At 36.2% G+C, this 23,227-nt stretch overlaps 1 protein-coding gene across 1 annotated transcript; it reads left to right on the top strand.

The window, feature by feature from the left end:
- The first annotated feature begins 18,995 nt into the window (after positions 1-18,995).
- Positions 18,996-22,193, top strand: LOC122288897 (ubiquitin-conjugating enzyme E2 27-like). Its single transcript, XM_043095716.1, has 5 exons — positions 18,996-19,304; positions 19,782-19,830; positions 21,196-21,355; positions 21,509-21,598; positions 21,840-22,193. The coding sequence occupies exons 1-5, from the start codon at positions 19,127-19,129 to the stop codon at positions 21,945-21,947; spliced, it is 585 nt and encodes a 194-aa protein (XP_042951650.1). The 5' UTR covers positions 18,996-19,126; the 3' UTR covers positions 21,948-22,193.
- The last annotated feature ends 1,034 nt before the right edge of the window (positions 22,194-23,227 follow it).

Here is a 23,227-nt window from a genome sequence, read left to right on the forward strand (position 1 = left end):
CAGTGAGAGGTCCAGATAAGTGAGAAAATCCCTCCACAAATCTTCGATAATATTTGGCAAGTCCCAAGAAACTACGAATCTCACGCATGGTCGTTGGATGCTGCTATGACAAAATAGCTTTCACCTTGCTAGGATCAACAACCACTCGTCTCGGGAAATCACATGCCTAAGAACTTTAACTTCCTCCAACCAAAATTCACATTTGCTGAGCTTTGCATACAACTGGTGTTCTCTTAATTTTCCAAGTACTAGACGAAGATGATAAACATGCTCTTCAAAATCTCGAAAATAAATTAAAATATCATCAATGAAAACTACCATAAAGGAATCCAAATAAGGTCTAAATACCCGATTTATTAAATCCATAAAAGCTACAGGGGCATTGGCTAACCCAAAAGGCATCAGCTTAGATTCATAATGCCCATATCTCGATCTAAAAACAGTTTTGGGTATATCCTTATCTCTTATCTGCAACTGGTAGTATCCTGATCTCAAATCAATCTTCAAGAACACAGCTGCTCCTTGAAGCTAATCAAACAAATTGCCGATCTGTGGAAGAGGATACTTATTCTTGATGGTCATTTTATTTAGTTCTCGATAATCAATGCACATTTTGAGAGTACCATCTTTCTTTTTAACAAACAGCACTGGCGCACCCCATGGCGAAGTACTTGGTTGAATAAACCCCTTATCTACCAATTCTTGCAATTGAACCTTCAACTCTTTTAATTCAGCTGGTGCCATACGAAAAGGGGCTTTATCCACAGGAGCCGCTCCAGGTTCCAAGTCAATAACAAACTCCAATTCACGAACAGGGGGTAGCCTAGGCAAATCATCCACAAACACGTCAGGAAATTCTTCCACAACTGGGATATCTACCAATGACTTCTTCTCAGATGGCGTAGACACCATTTGGACTAAGAAGGCATCCGCTCCGCAAGCAATCTCTCTCCTCACTTGAATTGCCGATATAACTATCGGCTTTTCTTTTAGTTTACTTCCCACAAATTCTAAATAATCACCATTTGGGAGCTGAAAGCTAATTACTCGACTTTTACAATTAATACTCGCAGAATATTGATATAGCCAATCCATCCCAAGGATAATATCAAATCCCAGCAGCTTAAATACAACCAAATCTGCATCTAGAAACCTTCTACCAAAATTCAAAAGACAGCCCAACGCAACTTTGGAACACCACACCACTTCACCATTTGGTAGAGTCACTACTAATGATTTTGGCAAGGGTCCCGTAACTAGATTACATATCCGGGCGAAAGTGAAAGATACAAACGACTGAGATGGCCCCGAATCAAACAAAGTACAAGCATAAAATTCATATAAACGGACTCTTCCTGAACCAATCACATTAACCAATGAAATCCAAATACAAAGAAGAAACCAAGTCACACCAAAAATCAAATCCAAAATTAAATTAGTTCCATACTTGTAATCACTCCAGCATCATGGGTCGCTGGTGCCTTATCATCAACATCTCTGGGTGTAACAGCATATACCCGAGCTTGCACTGTTTGCCTCTGATTAGTTCTTCCACCACGTTGACCTCCATGACTTCCTTGAACTGGCCTAGGACACTCACGAGCAAAGTGTCCCTGCTGGCCACAATTATAGCATCAAGCCCCACCCGAAGGGCACTCACCCACATGGGCTCTATTACAACTTCCGCAAACTGGCACCCATCCTCCCATACGTACACCTAATGCTACTTGTGGTTGAGTCCCGGTCCGCTGAACAAACTTCTAAGGTGAACCAGAACTACTTCCTTCGCCAGTAAAACTCCGCCTCTTTTGTCCTGGAGGGGAGCCCATGCTCAAATTAATCTCTCGCTCTGCAAGAGTGGCCAAGTCAACTAAATCCTGAAAAGTGGAAATCCGATGGCAGACTACCATTTTGCATATATCAGGTTGCAGACCATCCTAGAAATGCTCAGCCTGCATCTCCTCCGTGGCGATGAGGTGGGTAGCAAATCGCCCAAGCTCTATAAATCTTTGGGTGTACTGTTCCACGGTCATACTTCCTTGGACCAAGCTTGTAAACTCTCTTACTTTTTGCCGCCTCACAGAAGCGGGAAAGAAACGATCATTAAATTCTTTCTTGAAGCGCTGCCAGGACACAGCGGCAAAAGACCCCAATTCTGACTCTAACATTACTCTTTTTGTATCCCACCATTCAGAAGCAGTGCCTTGCAACAAATAACTGGCATAAAGTACTTGTTGCACCTCAGTGCAACCACAGACTTCAAAAGTCCTTTCTAAATCTCTAATCCACTTTCCAACCCGAAGTGGATCCTCTTCTCCCGTAAAAGATGGGGTTCTATGCGCTAGAAAGCGCTCATAGGTGCATCCAGCTTGCACCGCTCTACTAGACTCTCCTTGTTGTGGCCTAAAATTTTACTGCAGGAACTCAGTCATTTGCCTTAACGCTTGAGCTATGGCATCGTCTCTCAGCATATCATCCCGAGGCTCTTGAGTAGGCTTTCTTGGCCTTACCATCTTCCTGCTATAACACAACCTTTGACCCCCTTTAAATATAGAATAAAACAAACAACATAAAACCAAAACCACATAACCAGAAAATAAAATATACTAGCATACAATAACATAACTAAATAAATAAATACAAACACGCTAACTAAAATAAAACATATCAAATAGAAAACTTTAAATAAAATAAATTTCAAATCACAACTTTAAAAACTTTCTAGTACTACACCTACGGGACATGTGGTTTTATCTAGAACCAAACCGCTCTGACACCACCTGTGACGCCCCCAATTCCCACGTACGGACACGTGGAGATCAAAGCGTCGGGATGATGACAACACGGGTCACCATCCTATCGCCAAGTGTGTGTACATACAACAAGTGTACAATAAAAACATGCAGCGGATAATAAAAGTCTTATAACTGAGTACCAGAATTTTTTGTTTGATACAAACCCGTTTAAAACATACATAATAAAATATTACAAGTCACAAATATCGTTTCAAAACCAAATTGCAAGGCATAAAAACTCCAAATCAAAACTCTGGCGGAGCCGCCTCCTCGGGCTCAACCTCCTCCTCCTCCTCGACATCTGTATCAAAATCTACGGTACTAAAATGGTGCCACAGGTAAGTAACATTCCAAAAGCCACAAGATAAAAACATATTAAACTCAAACAATATGCATGAAAGAATGCCAAATACACATATCTCATAAATCCACATTTTTCCATGCACGCCAAAAATCCCATTTTGGCCCAAAACATATCCTTTAAACAAATCCTTGCCATTATTCCAGATAATGGCCCAAATCAAGAAAATCACAATTTTCCCAGAAAATGGATCACAATAACCTCAAACATAACCTCTCTTGAGAAAATGGCCCATATCCAATATCCAAAACCCATTCCAATTATTGCATGCACCATGATCTCCCTTAGGGATCATCTGTGCATTCTGTCTGGCTCCTGTGCCACACCGCAGGTAACGATACGCATGTGACACCTAAACTAGTGATGGCCAGTCTCTCGCCCAGCGCTTACCTAGACCAAGGCATCCTCCAGTCCCCGCCAGCCTAGGGACCATGGAGTCGACACGACAGAGTTACTGTATCGTGCGATTCGGTCGTCGCCCAGCGACAACCCAGGGGATGTCACTCAGTATTATCCACTCCCGAGTGACCAGAGGAGCTCCACCGATATAACACCCCATCTCGGCTTGGGGTCGTGATACACACGCACTCAAAAATCCATTTACATTGATAAAACCAATTTTGCTTTATTTAATACATGCACATGAATGCACTATGCAATGCACACCTCAAGACACAATTTATTCAACAAATAACAATATCAACAATAACAAACAACTCCGTAAAAGTAATAATATATTTGAATCTAAAATAGAGTTTGAAAAAATACTTACAGCTCTATATGATAATTTTTGAAGGATCAAGGAGCTGCAAATGGCGGAGAAAAAGCAACGTAACAGTATAAAATATAGTGTGGCCGTGGGTTGTAAAATAGCAACTTTTGAATGGGTACAAACCAAGATTTGGGATTGATAGGGAATGGCCTAGAGGTGTTTATGAAGCTAATGGAAGTGAGAGTTGGCCGTGGGTGGCGGTGGAAATGGCGGGTGGAAGTTAAAAAATGGCAAAACGGAGTTGAGCTCGTGGGAGCTGCTCCAGCAATGGATCGGAGCTGGAAATAGGTGGTTTAGGACGGCAAGGGGTAGGTGATGAAGTGGTGAAGAGATGGTGGCTGGAGGTCGAACGACGGCAGCGGAAATGCACAAAAACCGTGCGGCTTGGAGGAGCTCGTGGCGGCTAAGGGTGGCTCGGATGGAGGTGAAATTTGGTGACGAGGTGCACTGGCCGAAGGGAAAGATTTCTGGGTGGGTGGTGTCGACCACGTTGCCGGCGAACGGTGGTGCTGGGCTGAGAAGCAGAACGACGATAGTGAGGAGAGAGAGAGAGAGAGAGAGAGAGAGAGAGAGAGAGAGAGAGAGAGAGAGAGAGAGAGAGAGAGAGCGTAGTGCACGGGAGGAGAAACAGAAAGGAGAAGAAAGAAAAGAAAGAAAGAAGAAGAGAAAGAAAAGAGAAAGAAAAAAAAAGAAAAGAGAAAAAGAAAAAGGGAAAAAGAAAAGATGGGGAAAAGAAATGAGGTCCAATCCTCACCTCTGGAGTCTAGAAACTGATCCGATGAAAACAATTTTAAAAACTATAAAATGACTACATTAATTTAAACACTACATCAAACTAAAATATAATAAATTAAAATAAAAGAACTAATATTTTAATTAAATTAAAATACTCCTTCAGCGAAAATATGTATAAAAATGGGGTATCACATATTATATACTTTTGGAGTCCTTGGAGTTGATTTAGAAAGAGTTAGATCATGAACATCAAGGGTTGGTCCTTTTTTATCTAAACTTAGTGTATTGGCATTTTTGTTGATATGAGGAGTTTCAAACTTTTGTGAAATGTATATTTTGATTTCTTAGCATGATTTTGAAAAATAAGATGTGATTTTTAAGTGTTGCCAAAATTGGTATAAGCATGAAAGTTTAAAAATAAAGTTTTTAAGTTTTTAAAAATAAAGATGTGATTTTTAAGTGTTGAATTTTGCATCAAAAATAAAGTTTTGGCCTATATATGTGAATAGACCAAGAGGTGGTTCACCTAGTTGTGTTTGGTTTTAAACTCTTCTAATTGGATATTTGGATTTATGACAAAAGTTACATGGGAATATAAATTTTGGTAAGATTAGGAGTTAATATGCAAAATCTTTACTTTAAGGACAAAATTGTAACTTCCCACAAGTAAGAGGGTAAGTGTGTAATTTTGCCATAAGTCAGTAAATTTTTATGTTTCCATGTTTTTGTGAGATATTATAACCCTTAGAAATATCTTGTTTCAGTTCACGCTCTGTTTCATGTTACACCCATTCACTGTAGGTTAGATTCTAACTTACTCTCGATGTCTTTAAGCATGTGTAGTGGTAAGAAATCATTTTCGTATTTATTATGCTTATTATAAATTATTGTAATATGATATTCCATGTCATTGATTACAGTACATGCTTATCTGTTATACGCAATAATTGCCATATCATCATCTCTCATATGTTAATTTTGCTACAAGTCATACCTTGTCACATGCATTAAGTATGTCATTAAATAATTTTCAAATTATTTTTAATAAATCATGGTAATCCCAAGAGACAAAACTATACTATCATGGTAACCCCTAAGACAAGTACATCGTGGCAACTCCATGAAACAATGATAATGTGGTAACCCCATGAGACAAGAATACACTTTCATATTAATTCAGTACAAGTCATGTTATCTTTCAAGTTAGATCACATCATGTCATTTTTCAAGCACATGTCATGCTATTTGCCAAGTCATGTTACGCGTATTCATGTTCATGTCACCATGCATCCATGCCATTTATACTATCATGTACGCATGTAAACTGCTAGTAGTTTAGTAGCCTAATTGTTGAGATTTGTAAACTACAAATCTCACTTAGTAGTCCCAATCCCTTCAGAATGGTAAATGATGTGTTAGGATTTGAATAACCCATGCCCGATCAACTAGACAAGGTTGAGTAGTCCTTAGCGATTGATAACTTATGTTACCCACTTTTTGGGCGTGATCTTAGACATCATAGCTAAGTTGTGTGAGCAGCTTAGCAAATTAGTGCAATAGTTTTATTTTTCATATTGTATTTATGGAGCTCTGTCTCCAGTACTTATGTTATTACAAGCCTGTTGGACAAGTGCTGTAACCATTTTGGATATCTATCATTACTGAATTCATGAAATGAGTTCATGTTTTCGGGAGGGATATGGTTCTTTTGATACAAGAAATTATCTGTTGCAAATATTGCGTACTATTAAAAGCATGCTATGTGCATTGCATTCTTAACTGTCATGAAAAATGGTATTTAACCTTGTGTTGCATCGCTTGGCACTTCAAGCTCCATCAAATCCTAAGCCGGGGGGGGGGGGGGGGGGTTGAGGGTGTCACATTTGGTGTATGACTCACCACCACCATTTGATTGAGAATATCATATTTTATGACTGAGTAAGTTTTCAACATAATATTTAAACTTAACAAAACAAGGGTAGGTGTTAGATTTTGCGTGCAAAAGATATAGCCAACTAAACCAAGAAAATTCATCAACATGCACAATATAATATTGACAACCGCCTATGGAAAAGATGGGAGAGCAGCCTATCCTCATTAAGTTACAATTTTTTGTAAAAGCTTAGGATGTCTTATGTATTTGGGCAATGAACAATTTATGGTGTGTTATATTTTGAGTTGGATAATGGACACATGATGGTTTGTAATTATATTTTGGACGGAGTGGTAGTGACTTGTGGATATTTTTACTGATGGGTGAGCAATGTAGAAATTCTCCGATATTGTTAATATTAGTTTCCGACTAATACCTTTTAATATTCCCTTGAAACTTTGACATATATGTGCTCTTGGCATACGAACACACAAGATTTCCATGAATGTATTGCGCATGCACCCTAAGCACCATAGTTCCTCACCAAACCACAACCTGGGGTTGGGGTTGCCACAACTTGGCATAGCAACTTTTACAACTCTAGACAAATTTATAATGTCACTTAGATACAGTAACGGATCATGAGGCAATGATCTTTAACATGTTAGGCTTTAATCTTTTGGATCATAGGCTCAATCTATTAGTGAGTGAGTTTGGATCTTAGTAGTTTTGGGATCGAGCATGAATGATAGGTGCAGTGGATCTATGGAGCGTCTGAGAGTTCCTCGTAACTGATGATCCATAGGTGATCATCAAGAGGATCAACCTTGCAATGATAGGAACCATGCCATGGCCCAAGTAATCGACCATATGACGAACATGTGGCAGCGACAACAAGGTTTTTTCTAGTAACAACTACAATTACTACAATTACAACAAGTTAACCACCCACATGTTGAACAAAGAGGTTGTACATATGAACGATTCTTAGCCTACCAATATCCAGGATTCTTCGGAAAGTGGATCAAAGACATTGAAAAGACCATTGAAATATGTGGGTGCATGGAGGATTAAAAGGTGTTATACGCTAGTTACTTATTTCAAGGAGGTAGTGGTTTGATGGGATGTGAAAATGCTAATCATTGTATTGGGGTCCATTGATGCCATTAGCTAAGAGAGGTGTAAAAAGTAGTTTGATGATCATTTCTTCCCCTACCATCTTGAGTCAGCAGAAGTCATCGAAATTTGCAAGTCGAATAATACGTCGTTAAGTTCATGAAATTGGGGACTTGCCGGATACTACCAGAGACTCATGGAAGGATTTTCCAAACTGTCAAGTCCACTCATGGCTTTGATCAAGAAGAGTGCCAAATTTATATGAATTGAGAAATGTGAGCCGAGTTTTGAAGAACTGAAGAGGAGGTTAACCACAACTCCTGTGTTGGCATTACTACAGCCTCACAAGCTAGTGGTGGTGTATAGTGATGTATCTAAATATGGACTTGGATGTGTTTTCATGTAAGAAGGAAGAGTAGTGGCCTATGCCTCATGACAATTAAAGGACCATGAGAAGAACTACACTACCCATGATTTGGAGTTGGTGGTATTGATCTTTGCCTTGATAATTTGGAGACATTATATCTATGGAGATGCTTGCAAGATATACATGGACCACAAGAGTTTGAGACATCTCTCCACCCAAAAGATGGCTAGAGGCAATAAGTGACTATCAGTGCGGGACCAAGTATCATCTAGGGAGAGCCAATTTAGTTACAATAATCTAAGCCAAAAGTTTTGGGTGAAGGATGTAGTTGCATATTCGGAGATGGACTCTCTCCTCTATGAAATGAGGATGCTACTATTGGAAAGTTCAAACCAAGAGAAAGTCCTCACCTCAATGGAGGAGATGAAGGTGACAAACTATGATGAGCTAAAGGTACAACAAAGGTAGGATCCAAAATTGTTGGACATTTGGTTAAGGGTCAGGAAGGCGAGAGGGCCCATGCATTTTAGTCCTAGTAGGAATGGCACCATAATTTATAAGGGCCAAAGAGTGGTCCATAGGACTTCAGAGATCAAGGAAAGGATTCTCATCTAGGCTCATTTAGTGCCTTGCTTGATACACCTGAGAAGCAAGAAGATGTACCAATACTTCGGGTAAGAGAGTCATACACTTAACTCTCACTTCGGGTAAGAGAGTCCTACACTTAACTCTCACTCCAGCCCCATTTCTTCCATATCTCATCCATAAGTATCTCCAGCCACCCCTCCCCACGAAATTATTTTCATTTATACTTTCCATTAAAAGAATATCAAACACTCTCTCTCGGACAGCTTTTAGGTGTTCTTTTGCACGCCCATTTCAAAGTTTTTGTAAGTGGTTTATCATAAAGTCTCCTTCATATAAGTTGTTCCTTTTTTAATCTAGTTTACGTGGATATATGATTTTTCCCATTTGAAGATCATTTAGTCAGTCAAATATTATGTAAACTATAGAAAGATCATTCTGGGAGATAAACTAGAGAATATGTTATAGTTTGGAGTTTTTGACCAAGCTAATGGATAGATATTGGTCCGAAATTTTTATGGAGTATTGTTAACATGTGTATATGATTATTGGTTGAGGATGTTTGCATGATTAAAGGTTTTGATGAAAAATTTTCTTAGATTTAGAAACTTAGAAACTGGAAGAGGAAAAACAGTTTCTGTTTTGAGAAAGTTTAACTCTTTGGCGGTCTAAACCTATTCCAATGACTTTGATAATTTTATTGGAGGATCCTAAGCATCTTATATACATGTTATATTATTATTTTGAAGATATTTGATGTTAGTTTCAAAGATATAAAATTTTATGCAAAGAGATATTCAAATAAGCCAAAGTGTGGATGTTCTTGGCTAAATTTATGTTTTGGTTAATTTTTAACCATGTGATCTTGAATTAGAAGCTTATATATGTTTTAGGACATCGTTTTAAACCATGTGATGGTTTGGTTTGAAGATCACATATTTATAAGTCATAGATCAAAAGGTTGATCAAAACAAGTTGGAAATAAAAATCAATGGAAATAGCATATGAGAATTTCGGCCCTATTGAGTTTTAATAGTTGTGATTAGTTTTAAATTTTTCTAAATTGATATTTGAGTTGAGGATAAAATTTACACGAGGCTTGTAAATTTTGGTGACTTTTGGAGTTAGTATGCAAACTCCTTAAGTTATGGGTAAAACGGTCATTTTCCTACATGTAGAGAGTAAAATGGAAATTTTACTCTTTAAATTAGTATTTTCTATATTTCAAGTTATTAGTGATTTAGTGCTAACTTTTATAATCACTAATTACAGTTTCTCGTGATCGCGCTCGAGGTTTTATAAGAAATGCGGAGATCGAGGTAAGTTAGCTTTTAACTTACTAGCAGTCTACTGTGTATGTGTGCTAAGTAAAGAAACTACAGTGTATGTATGTGTGTTATCATATATGTCATGCCATGCCAAGTTATCACGTAATTGTCTATTATATAAAATTTCTTCTGTCATCAATTTTTATCTGTTACATAATATATTCTGTCATGTATTACTGTACCTTATAAGTACATCATGCTAAGTATGCCATCTATTACATATATGTCAAGTCATGTAATATTCACTGTTGCAAGTATGTCATGTTAAATATGTTGTCTATTATATGTTATGCCATGTTACGAAATGTTTCTATCTCAAGTTGGTCATGTATTTCAAGTTATGTTCAAGTCATGTTATGTTACGTCAGGGTTTCAGTCATTTCTTATTCCAGTCACGTTTCATCTTGATTACTTATGTATGGAGTCACAGCAATTGTGGCGCATACATTACGTGAGACACAGCAATTGTGACACGTAGAATACATGGGGCCACAACAACTGTAGAGTATGTATTTAAGCAGTTAAAGAATAAGTTTCCGTAGAATACATGGGGCCACAACAACTATGGAGTATGTATTTACATGTAGAATACATGGGGCCACAACAACTATGGAGTATGTATTTTTCATGTTAAGTCAAGTTTTTGTAGAATACATGGGGCCACAACAACTGTGGAGTATGTATTTTTCATGTTAAGTCAAGTTTCAGAACAAGTTCATGATAAGTCAAGTTTCATATCACCTTTATGTTAAGTCAAGTTTCAGAATAAGTTCATGATAAGTTAAGTTTCATATCATGTTCATGTTAATTCAAGTTTCAGAGCAAGTTCATGCTAAGTCAAGTTTTAGATCAAGTTCATGTCAAGCTAAGTTCAGTTCATGTTTCAATTTAAGTTATGTCAATTATGTTATGTTGTACGCCAATTTATGCTTTAATTACTTATGAATTTGATTATGCATTTATGCTTTTACTGTCATCCATGCATCATTAGCTTGTGTGGGGTTTTTTGTTAACTTACTTAGATTTGTAATCAAATCTCACTTTGGTAGTCCCAACTACCATTCCCCCGAATGGTAGATCTTGTTACAGGACCTGAAAGAGAATCAGTAACTGATCAACTAGACACAGTTGACTAAGCGACGGTGCGACATCAATGTTAATATAGTAGTTAACGTAAATTACTACTTGTACGATGGAGTTGCATCTCTAGTACTTTTTGGATCATAACCATTTTGGACTAGTGTTGTGATCTGTTCAATGGGTCTTTATATATGAAGTATGTTTTAAGCATTTGGGATATTTTCAATTTGGTGCATAGTATTGGTAAAGAAAAAAATTATCCACTGCGAATATTGCATAATGTTAGATACATGTTAGGAACATTGCATCTTATATGTCATGAACGGGGGCACGTAACATTGTGTTGCATGTCTCGACGCTTCAAATGTCCGTCCAATCCCAAACGGAATTTGGGGGCGTCACAGGGTGGTATCAGAGCAATACATCTCTGGGCAGTAAATCCACATGTCCTTAGGAAATGCACCAAACATTAGCCTTGAAATTTTAGTCGTTAGTAGGCTTGAATTTCTTAAGGTATGAAAGGTAGTATGTGGTTTTAATACATATACTCGTGTGTTTCAAGAAGGGACACATGACTCGTGATAGAATATTTCAGAATCCTAAGGGAGATAACAATCAAGAGGATCAGAATGTCCCGATGGATGAAAGATTAGTTGAGGTGGTAAGTTTGCTGACCAACGTGTTTAGACATCCACAACTGCGACAAGTGCACATACCCATTAGAATATATGTTGTCACTTAGAGACACGTAGATGCTGGCGCCCCAGGAACTACAGGAGCTGGTATCGTCACTGGTACTTTACTAGGACCTATATGTGATTAAACATAGTTAACGTTGATCTGATTGCAATTGATGGTAGTATTGCATTATTGTTATTTTAGAGTAGGTCAAGTCATTGGGGTTGGTAAATTGTACATTGTTTGATTCAAACGAGTCATTGTTTCTATTAATTGTAGTAGTGCTTGAGAATTCAGCTTGGAAGCTGAATTGTTACCCTAGTGGTAAGAGTAACAATTTTCATTAGAAGTATTATTGTTCATACCAATGTAGATATAAAATACCTTTTAGTAATATGAGAAAGGATATGTAGGATTGATGAATGGTATTCCACATACTTGGAGAATTGTTTTGATTCTGAGAATACGATAGAAATTGTGTTTGGAAGAGTAACTTAATTAGGAGAAGCTTTAGCCTTAGTAGGATTCATTTATGATAATAGTATTACCACGCTGCCAGTAAATGATTTCTGGCAAAGCATTATCTTTATGGATACATAGATCGATCTTCTTTTGAAGACTATTATATGGGGAGTAAATCTTGGTCTTGAGGATTTATGTGAACATTAGGAACAAATCATTTAGAGTTAGAATAATTGATAACTCATGATGGATAGAAGAGTTATGACAATCATAAGAGAGAAAGTCTCAAGTTTAAGTTATTAACTGGTCAGTTATCAAAGTACCACCTAGGAAGAGGAATGATTGTTGCGATTATAAAGAAGTAAGTTAGTCTTAGACCAGTAGAACTCCTTGAGATTTTTATTAACTTGAAGATTATTGAGAGTTTGGATATGCATGATTAAATGCATATTTATATGAGTCATTGGATCATGTCATATATATGAAAATCCCTGAAAGAAATAAAATGGAGCACATAAAACATCTACCAGAAGATAGAAACACAAATATGAATATTTGTGAAGTATTATTTTATTATCATAAAGCAAAATTACAGAAATTTGAGACTCTTTGCCTCAATTTTTAAACGCTCTTGCTCTTCAAAAATCTGCATGCCTTTCCTATCTAAAGGAGTAGCCACTCGAAAAGAAGAGTTAAGCAAAGATTTTAAATCTCTGTTCTCTCACTTTAGTGCTTCTATCTTCATGTTAGATTCCATAAGAAGCCTCTGAAGGATAGAAATATTCTCGTGGAGTTTGTCAACCCCACCAGTCTTGGATTGCAGTCGCTGAGAATATGCGACAATGGCTGATGAATATCGGGTACCGAGACTCACAAGCTCGTACATAAGTTCATTATCTGACTTATTAGTCAGATCATTATTGAATTGCATTATAGCACCTACGGAATAAGCATAAACAATTGGTAAACGAGGTGCAGAATACCTCATGTATTGGTAATGAGAAGATTGATGAGCCATTGCAAACTGAGTAAGCAGAAAGAAATTGCAGAGTAAGAATGCAGACTAATTTCAGAAAAGTGAAGAAGATGAGATGCGAAAGAAGATGAACTGAATAATTCTTTTATAGAGAAAATTATGACGAATCATCTCTCGTGAAGCATTTCTCTACAAGAGACAAGAGCAATGTAGTATCATAGCTGCAGTGCCTGACAACTACAGAAGAGCAAAGTAGTGTCATAGCTATGCGGCGCCTAACAACTACAGAAGACCTATAAAAATCATGCGGATCAGAGTTGTCTGGTCTAAAACAGAGGGCCACCGATTTTGTTAAAAAAAAACAAAAAAAACAAAAAGAGAGAGAGAGAGGTTAACGGCTTAATTTTGATGAATTCTCTACTAATTATGGTATTTACAAGAATACTTAAAGTATATCGCCTATGTTTTTCTAAAGAAGAGTTTCGAAAGATTATTTACTTGAAGTTTTAGATTTGGAAAGTGTGTCGATACAACTTGGCCAACCTTGTGGAAAGAAGTATAATATAATTGTTGATTAAAGTAAGAGAGTTAAGGAATGACATAATCTCAAAGGCAAATATATACAGAATAGACAGCAAGTTGGTAAGCAACACCTATTCCTTAACTTGTTATTTCTTACTTCGATTTCGAGGACGAAATCCTTTTTTTAGGAGGGGAGATTGTAATAGCCCGCTAGAAATTCAATTGTGAAATTTCTATTAACTTTAGGAAGCTCGTGAAGACCCATAAGTTTTCACGAATCCATTAATCGTATAGGTTTTTGTCTAACTACATAGTTAGTGTTATTATTTACTATGGTATCAGAAGTGTGTTTTTGATTATTGGAGATAGTTAGAAGTGTCAAAATGTATTATGGTTTGTGCCATTAGACTCGGAGGGTTATTTAAGGTCTTATGGCGTAATAACATTTTTTCATATTTTCGGACAAAACGTCTGTTCAAAACTGTAGATATTATTGGATAAAAATATCTTAAGCTAATTTTGTGGATATTATTGGATAAAAATATTTTAAGCTAATTTTGTGGATATTATTGGGTAAAAATATTTTGAATTGATTTTTGTAGATATTATTAGGTAAGAAAGTCCTACACTCCACTCTCACTTCGGGTAAGAGAGTCCTACACTTAACTCTCACTTCGGGTAAGAGAGTCCTACACTTAACTCTCACTCCAGCCTCATCTCTTCCATATCTCATCCATAAGTAACTCCAGCCACCCCTCCCCATGAAATTATTTTCATTTATACATTCTATTAAAAGAATATCAAACACTCTTTCTCGGACAGTTTTTACGTGTTCTTTTGCACGCCCATTTTGAAGTTTTTGTAAATGTTTTATCATAAAGTATCCTTCATATAAGTTGTTCCTTTTTGAGTCTAGTTTATGTGGATATATTATTTGTCCCATTTGAAGATCATTTGGTCAGTCAAATATTATATAAATTATAGAAAGATCATTCTGGGAGATAAACTGGAGAATATGTTATAGTTTGGAGTTTTTGACCAAGCTAATGGATAGATATTGGTCCGAAATTTTTATGGAGTATTGTTAACATGTGTATATGATTATTGGTTAAGGATTTTTGCATGATTAAAGGTTTTGATGAAATATTTTCTTAGATTTAAAAACTTAGAAAATGGAAGAGGAAAAACAGTTTCTGTTTTGAGAAAGTTTAACTCTTTGGTAATCTAAACCTATTCCAATGACTTTGATAATTTTATTGGAGGATCCTAAGCATCTTATATACATGTTATATTATTATTTTGAAAAAATTTGATGTTAGTTTCAAAGATATAAAATTTTATGCAAAGAGATATTCAAATAAGCCAAAGTGTGGATATTCTTGGCTAAATTTATGTTTTGGTTAATTTTTAACCATGTGATCTTGAATTAGAAGCTTATATATGTTTTAGGATATCTTTTTAAAGCATGTGATTGTTTGGTTTGAAGATCACATATTTATAAGTCATAGATCAAAAGGTTGATCAAAACAAGTTGGAAGCAAAAATCAATGGAAATAGCATATGGAAATTTTGGCCCTATGGAGTTTTAATAGTTGTGATTAGTTTTAAATTTTTCTAAATTGATATTTGAGTTGAGGATAAAATTTACACGAGGCATGTAAATTTTGGTGACTTTTGGAGTTAGTATGCAAAATCCTTAAGTTATGAGTAAAACGGTCATTTTCCTATATGTAGAGAGTAAAATGGAAATTTTACTCTTTAAGTTAGTATTTTCTATATTTCAAGTTATTAGTGATTTAGTGCTAACTTTAGAATCACTAATTACAGTTCCTCGTGGTCGCGCTTGAGGTTTTATAAGAAATGCGGAGATTGAGGTAAGTTAACTTTTAACTTACTAGCAGTCTACTGTGTATGTGTGCTAAGTAAAGGAACTACAGTGTATGTATGTGTGTTATCATATATGTCATGCCATGCCAAATTATCACGTAATTGTCTATTATATAGAATTTCTTCTGTCATCAATTTTTATCTGTTACATAATATATTCTGTCATGTATTACTGTACCTTAGAAGTACGTCATGCTAAGTATGTCATCTATTACATGTATGTCAAGTCATGTAATATTCACTGTTGCAAGTATGTCATGTTAAATATGTTATCTATTATATGTTATGCCATGTTACGAAATGTTTCTATCTCAAGTTGGTCATGTATTTCAAGTTATGTTCAAGTCACGTTATGTTACGTCAGGGCTTCAGTCACTTCGTATTCCAGTCACGTTTCATCTTGATTACTTATGTATGGGGTCACAGCAATTGTGGCGCATACACTACGTGAGACACAGCAATTGTGACACGTAGAATACATGGGGCCACAACAACTGTGGAGTATGTATTTAAGCAGTTAAAGAATAAGTTTCCGTAGAATACATGGGGCCACAACAACTGTGGAGTATGTATTTACACGTAGAATATATGGGGCCACAACAACTGTGGAGTATGTATTTTTCATGTTAAGTCAAGTTTGTGTAGAATACATGGGGCCACAACAACTGTGGAGTATGTATTTACACGTAGAATACATAGGACCACAATAACTGTGGAGTATGTAGTTTTCATGTTAAGTAAAGTTTCAGAATAAGTTCATGATAAGTCAAGTTTCATATCACGTTCATGTTAAGTTAAGTTTCAGAACAAGTTCATGATAAGTTAAGTTTCATATCATGTTCATGTTAATTCAAGTTTTAGAGCAAGTTCATGCTAAGTCAAGTTTCAGATCAAGTTCATGTCAAGTCAAGTTCAGTTCATGTTTTAATTTAAGTTATGTCAATCATGTTATGTTGTACGCCAAGTTATGCTTTAATTACTTATAAATTTGATTATGCATTTATACTTTTACTGCCATCCATGTATCATTAGCTTGTGTGGAAGTTTTTTGTTAACTTACTGAGATTTGTAATCAAATCTCACTTTGGTAGTCCCAACTACCATTCCCCCCCGAATGATAGATCTTGTTACAGGACCTGAAAGAGAATCAGTAGCTGATCAACCAGACACAGTTGACTAAGCGACGGTGCGACATTAATGTTAATATAGTAGTTAACGTAAATTACTACTTGTATGATGGAGTTGCATCTCTAGTACTTTTTGGATCATAACCATTTTGGACTAGTGTTGTGATCTGTTCAATGAGTCTTTATATATGAAGTATGTTTTAAGCATTTGAAATATTTTCAATTTGGTGCATAGTATTGCTAAAGAAAAAATTATCCGCTGTGAATATTGCATAATGTTAGATGCATGTTAGGAACATTGCATCTTATATTTCATGAACGGGGACAGGTAACCTTATGTTGCATGTCTCAATGCTTCAAATGTCCGTCCAATCCCAAACGGAATTTGGGGGCGTCACAACAACAATGCAGAAGAAGTTAACGACTAGCAGAAGGAGAGGAAACCTTTCATACAGTGATGGACAAGGTTAGATTTGGAGGAGTTCAAGGAGTCGAAGGTACCCCCGTTGTTGACTTGTAAACTCATTAACAATGAAGGAGATGAGGACTAAGGTTATACACCAATAGCAGCCCTTGGATTTATGTGATATAGGATAGTTGTCCCTTATTTTGAGGATTAAATTTTTCATTAGAAAGGGGAGGATGTGAGAATCACACCAATTCGACGGAAGGAACTCCCCACACATAGGTAACCACACCTAGAAATAAGGCAGTAAGGTGTAAAACGTGTAGCTAAAAATATTGTAAGGCGAGCAACAAGTTGTGGCAAACAAAGGCACGAGATGTAAAGTGCAAGCAAGCAACTCGAACATCACCTTGGGCGAGCAACGATCAAGGAAACCAAAGGAATACATGTTATATACTAGGCAAGCAAAAGGTGTACTGACGATGCGTATGGTTTGTAAAGCCAAAAGGGAACTGAGAGTTTCGGGTGAGCAACATGTGGTGTAGGAGTAGTTTGGTCGGGCAACAGACTACATAGTACAAGAACTGACACAGCCAAAAATAGCATATGAGTGCTCAGATGGTAACAGGTGACATGCCTAGGATTGTACTCTAACGATGACTTCTCAATAGAAGCAAGCATGGGAAAAGAGGAATATATGCCCATAGGCCATGCATCTGACCATGAAAGTAAGGCCTAACGCTATGTGGGTGATTTTCACTAGGAGATAATATCTTTGAGGCACACCGTATGGACTTATGTGACTTGTCCTATCAATCTACTTGATCTTTACCATTCTTCAATCCAGCATACACGCAAGATTCACGGATGTTTTTTCCTTAAGCCAATTAGAGGCAGGCAAGAACTATCATAAACGTGATTTACAGCACTGCACATCTATAAGACATTTCTCACTTTTGAGATGGCCAAGTAGTTTACTAGTCAACAACAACTCCATCGACAAAGGAGTCAACAGCTCCAGCATAACCTATAATATTAGTTTACTAGTCAAGTTGGTTCACTCCTACGACTACGTTAGTAATGCAGGATAAATATCTATAGATATGTTCACAATATTCATCTTCTACTTATCAATTTCTTTCTCGTAAAAGTGCACGTTTTCTCGTTACAATTATTGATTACTTTAATAATGTGATTGACCTTTGCTACATACAATCGCCACACGCAGTCGGCGTGCAATCGGCTGTACGGAATAAATAAAAAAAAATTATAAAAAAATATTTTTATATTCAAGGAGACCTACATGAATTATAAAAAGTTATAAAAATAATTTTTTTTTTCATGTAGGTTCCGTATTAATTTTTTTTTTACAGCCGACTGCACACCGACTGTATCTCCCGATTGTAAAAAGTATTTCTCAATGTGATTTCAAAATACTTACCTTATCGGATCAAGAGGCTCCCCCGTTGATTGGGTGAAACTAAAACATGTCCAATCAACTGGACTATTAATATATAAGACAAAATCGTAGCGGAATAGTAAAATGTATTAAAGGAAAATTAATGGCAATGAAACTAATTATACTTAGGCCACGCCCAATCAACTATTGCTTTTTTATTTTGTATGGATTTATTGAGATTTATTATCAACTAATAACGTGTCCAAGAAATAAATAATGTTGGTAATAGTATATACTCTCTCCTTTTCTTTTATTTTAATAAAAAAATGCTGTTGTGCCGTCTCATTTGTACCGCTATAATGTATAGCTAGACATTTTTTTACATAATAATTAAAAAATGATTTTAAATATATTAATAATTTTTTTATTTAATAATTAAGAAAATATTAAAAAATATAAAAAATTAAAAAAAAATTAAAAATAACTAGACGGTACACCAACGGTACATTTCAGGCGACATAGTAGCCGCATCCTCTAACAAATTCGTTCTTACCGGTCTCTCTCTCCCACCCACACCGCTTCAAATTCCCTCACGCTCACGCTCTCGCCCACGCACGCGCACACTCTCCCTCTCTCTCGGCTCCCCGAAAAAAGAATATGGTAGACTTCGCCCGCGTGCAAAAAGAGCTTCAAGAATGCAGCAGAGACATAGAGGCATCTGGCATCACAGTCAGCCCCAAAGCCGACAATCTCGCCCGCCTCATCGGATTCATCCCTGGCCCCATCGGTACGCCCTACGAAGGCGGCACCTTCCAAATCGACATCTCACTCCCAGGTTTCCATATTCCTCCTCCTTGCCTCTCCCTCTGTCTCTCTCTGTCTCTCTATCTCTCTCTCTCTCTCTCCATTTTATTTTTATTTTTTTTTCAATTGTAACATTTTACTGTATTTCATCTTGGGTTTTCTTTGTTGAGGTTGGGAGTTTAATTTGTCCTGCAAACAAGATTTTCTAGTTGAGTTAGCTTTGAGGATTTGGGGGTTAAAGTGATTGAATTGTGTAGTTAGTGTGTGATTGGGTGGTATGAAAGTCTTTCATGTGTAAATTTGTCAAATATATTTGTTGTATTTGTTCCTTTAATATGTATGTGTTCGGATGTGTGTCGAAGTCTTTAATGTTCAAATTTGGCGAATGCTTGCTGGGTATTCGTTGTTTCAACGTGTTTATTTGTGGTTGTTTTAGTAAGTAAAGTTTAGGGAAGAAAATCGTATCATGAAAAGTTACGTTGTATCTATCGTGGCTTTCTTTTTGCAGATGGGTACCCTTTTGCGCCTCCCAAGATGCGGTTTGCAACCAAAGTTTGGTAGGATTTTTTTTTTTTTTTTTTACTTGATAAGTGTTTGGAAAATATTAATGTCGATTCGTATTAGTTTCTTCTTATTCCTAAGCGACAGATGGTATTATTTGCAAATTTTCTCAGACATGGTAGATTGCTAGTAATGTACAAGAAAAATTTGTCATTTTTACCCTTCAACACATACTTATTGATTTGTAAATATGTGTATTTAAATAGGACAAAAATGACAAATCACATCATGGTGTGATGTGGGGATGATAAGTAGCATTTCTCATGTTACAAAGATGGGCTATGAGTATGTGATCAGGTGAAATGAACCATGCTTTTGGGTAACTGTACATCCCTATTTAGTTTTGCTCACTGTATCCACTATGAAACGCAAAGGCTACGAAAAGTAGGAAAGCAAAGCTTTCTATGTTTGAAGCTTTCTTTTGGACTTCACTGTTTAACATGAATACATAGAAATCTAAATGGGTTCAAGACATATGGTAAGAAGTCAAATTAGGATATCAGATTTTAATTCCAAAATTTTATGTTTTATCCTACATAGAGCCAGTAGGTTAAAGCCATTTGTCAAATATTCAATTTAGCATGGGTACGAGGCCTTAATACTGGTAATAATATCTGCAAAAGAACGTTCTCCTGTGTGTTTTCCACATAAATTGCTGGAATCAACAGTTAAATGTATAAACAAAGACTTAAGTCTTTTTTTTTTTTTTTTTAATTTTTTTAATTTTTTAATTTTTTAAATTTGTGTTAGTGGCAGGGATAATTCTCTTCAAGTATGAAATAAGCTTTTACCATTACATTTTGATATGAAACAAGACAGATGTAAATGCTTTCTATTCAATTGACTAGCCATTGTAGTTTTGTGTTCAAATTTCTAGTTAGGTGGGTGTTGGAGTTGAAGACATGATGCAAGGTGATATTATCTTCTGCAACTTTTCTATTTCCTTTTCCATCGTTTCAGTTAGATATGATGCTGCTAGTTGATTTCTGATGGGCTTGACATTAAAGTATTGAACTGTATAAACTGGCAGACATTTTTCTTGGTGCAACTGGTCACCTAGTGGATTTTTAGATCTTATGATAACTATGAAGTTGAATGATGTTATGGATTTGGTAACTTATCAAAGTTTATTACTTATCAGAAAAAAACAAAAGATGTTGAATGATTGTATGGATTTGGATCACAATGGAATAATTGAAATAAAATATTCTGAGTTGCTCTACCCGTTTGTAGTTTTAGCGATGATTCAATGCTGGAAAATTATGTGATGCTCTCTATCCATGATAAAATGAGAGCATGTGGCCAGTGTTAAAGATTAATGACACTTGATTGCTTTTTGTGGGTATATTTACCTATATAAGGCACCCTAATATCAGCAGTCAAAGTGGAGCTATTTGCCTGGACATCTTGAAGGACCAATGGAGCCCAGCATTAACTTTGAAGACAGCCCTTTTGTCTGTACAAGCACTACTCTCAGCACCAGAACCTGACGACCCTCAGGATGCTGTTGTGGCACAACAGGTCTCTATTTAGTTCAGTGCTTAGATGTGATTATGATAGTATATTTTAGAGATAATAAGGGACTCGCCTTTTGCTGTTAGTCTTGCTTGTATTCTTCTTCGTTCTGTTAGACTCATCTTATTCAATATTAGTGTCAACTTGTGGACAATGCAGTATCTTAGAGAGTATCAAACTTTCGTCGCCACTGCTCGTTATTGGACGGAAACTTTTGCCAAGGCATCATCTCTTGGAGTGGAAGAAAAGGTATGGTTCCCTCTGTCTCTCTCTCTCTCGCTCTCTCTCCATTGGAAAGGCAGATAAGACTTTCGAGTTAAGTCTTTCATTATCTTTATGAAACGAAAAAATATCATCTTGAATATCAGAGTTTTACTTTTTGTACTGGGCATGTTAATGCCTTACTCTATGCTATATATTTCTTGAATTTTGCATTCGTAACCCATGGTACATATTAGCAATTTGGTAAACCACTGTGGGAATGGTGCAGGTGCAAAAGCTTGTGGAGATGGGCTTCACTGATGCTCTCGTGAGAAGTGCACTGGAAGCTACTGGTGGTGATGAAAACTTGGCTCTTGAAAAGCTTTGCTCCGGCTAGGGTTTGTACCAGCTGTTAACTTTACCACCCAGAACCTTATGGATGCCTCCACCATCAGAGGCTGGGAATTATACAAAGACTGTTCTCTAATATGGAATTCAATTTTTGTTTTCGTCTTTGATTAGTTTCTCGCGAACCTCCCCCTTTGAGAGGCATCACTTCTTAAGATGTAACTGGATTGGTGCGACCAAAACCAAAATTATCTAATATCATCTCATCTCAAATAATTATTATAATTTTCATAAATTTTCATATAAAATATAATAAATAATTTAATTTTTTCAAATCTTAAAACAAAATTAATATTAAAAAATTATATTATAATAATATTTTATTTAATTTTTAATAAAACATCTCATCTCATCTTATAACCAAACAATGTTGATCGTAATGATTCAACAGCAGAATGTCATTATGATTCAATACAGCACATACACATTATCTATATATCAGATTCTTTAATGGAGTAAGCATTAAATTAGTTAAGGTGTCAACACAACTTTTGACCGAAGCATTGATTTCATTGTAGCCAAGTAAATAGTATAATATTGCACCGAGCACTGCTACACGGCAGTTTCACACCCAACACATCACTATAAAATAAAAAAAGGTAAAATAATAAATTTATATTTTTTAATAGTGTGAAAAAGTATGAGACTGTTGTATATATTTTTTATATTATACCCTTGTTGGGTCATTGAGAGCCGCCAATATGCCATCTCGCCAGGAAGGCTTATTGTAAAAGCAACAACTTTGGAAGGTTCGGCTCTAGTATTAGTAGAAGGTGCTTGGACATGGTTTGTTGATGTGATCTATAAATTCCTTTTTTTTTTTTTTTTTTTAATTGCGAAATAGATTTGACATATTATACTAATATATGTCAATTTTTTATTTTTATTTTGTAAGATTTATATTTAGGCTAAGAATTTATTGGACATGGTTTTGTTTGTATGCCAAAATTAGTGATCTTTGAATCAAAGTAAATGCCCTTGTACAGTGGGTTGGGCTCAATAGCTGATGGCCCCAAGGGTTCATATTAATAGCTAACCATACAAAGTTTTGCCGACAAACTCTGGTAGCCACAAACGTGGAGCAGAAAAACCAAAAACGAAACAAGTTTTTTTAAGAACCACATTTGGAAGTGAAGTATCAGATAGAGAGTGGTTGTTACTTGTGTGGATAGCACACCCACTCAACTCAACACACACTAGTCCCAAGTGTCCTTTTTCATTAATTTGCGAGGTGGTTTTGTGTAGTAGTATATAGTGATAGCTCAGGGA

The sequence above is a fragment of the Carya illinoinensis genome, chromosome 12 (assembly GCF_018687715.1).
Source record: "Carya illinoinensis cultivar Pawnee chromosome 12, C.illinoinensisPawnee_v1, whole genome shotgun sequence".
In the NCBI taxonomy this organism is placed as follows: Eukaryota; Viridiplantae; Streptophyta; class Magnoliopsida; order Fagales; family Juglandaceae; genus Carya; species Carya illinoinensis.

Coding starts and splice junctions, on each gene's coding strand:
- LOC122288897 (XM_043095716.1), top strand. CDS start 19,127: ATGGTAGACTTCGCCCGCGTGCAAAAAGAGCTTCAAGAATGCAGCAGA. Junction 19,305..19,781: donor AATCGACATCTCACTCCCAG/GTTTCCATATTC, acceptor TTCTTTTTGCAG/ATGGGTACCCTTTTGCGCCT. Junction 19,831..21,195: donor CGGTTTGCAACCAAAGTTTG/GTAGGATTTTTT, acceptor TACCTATATAAG/GCACCCTAATATCAGCAGTC.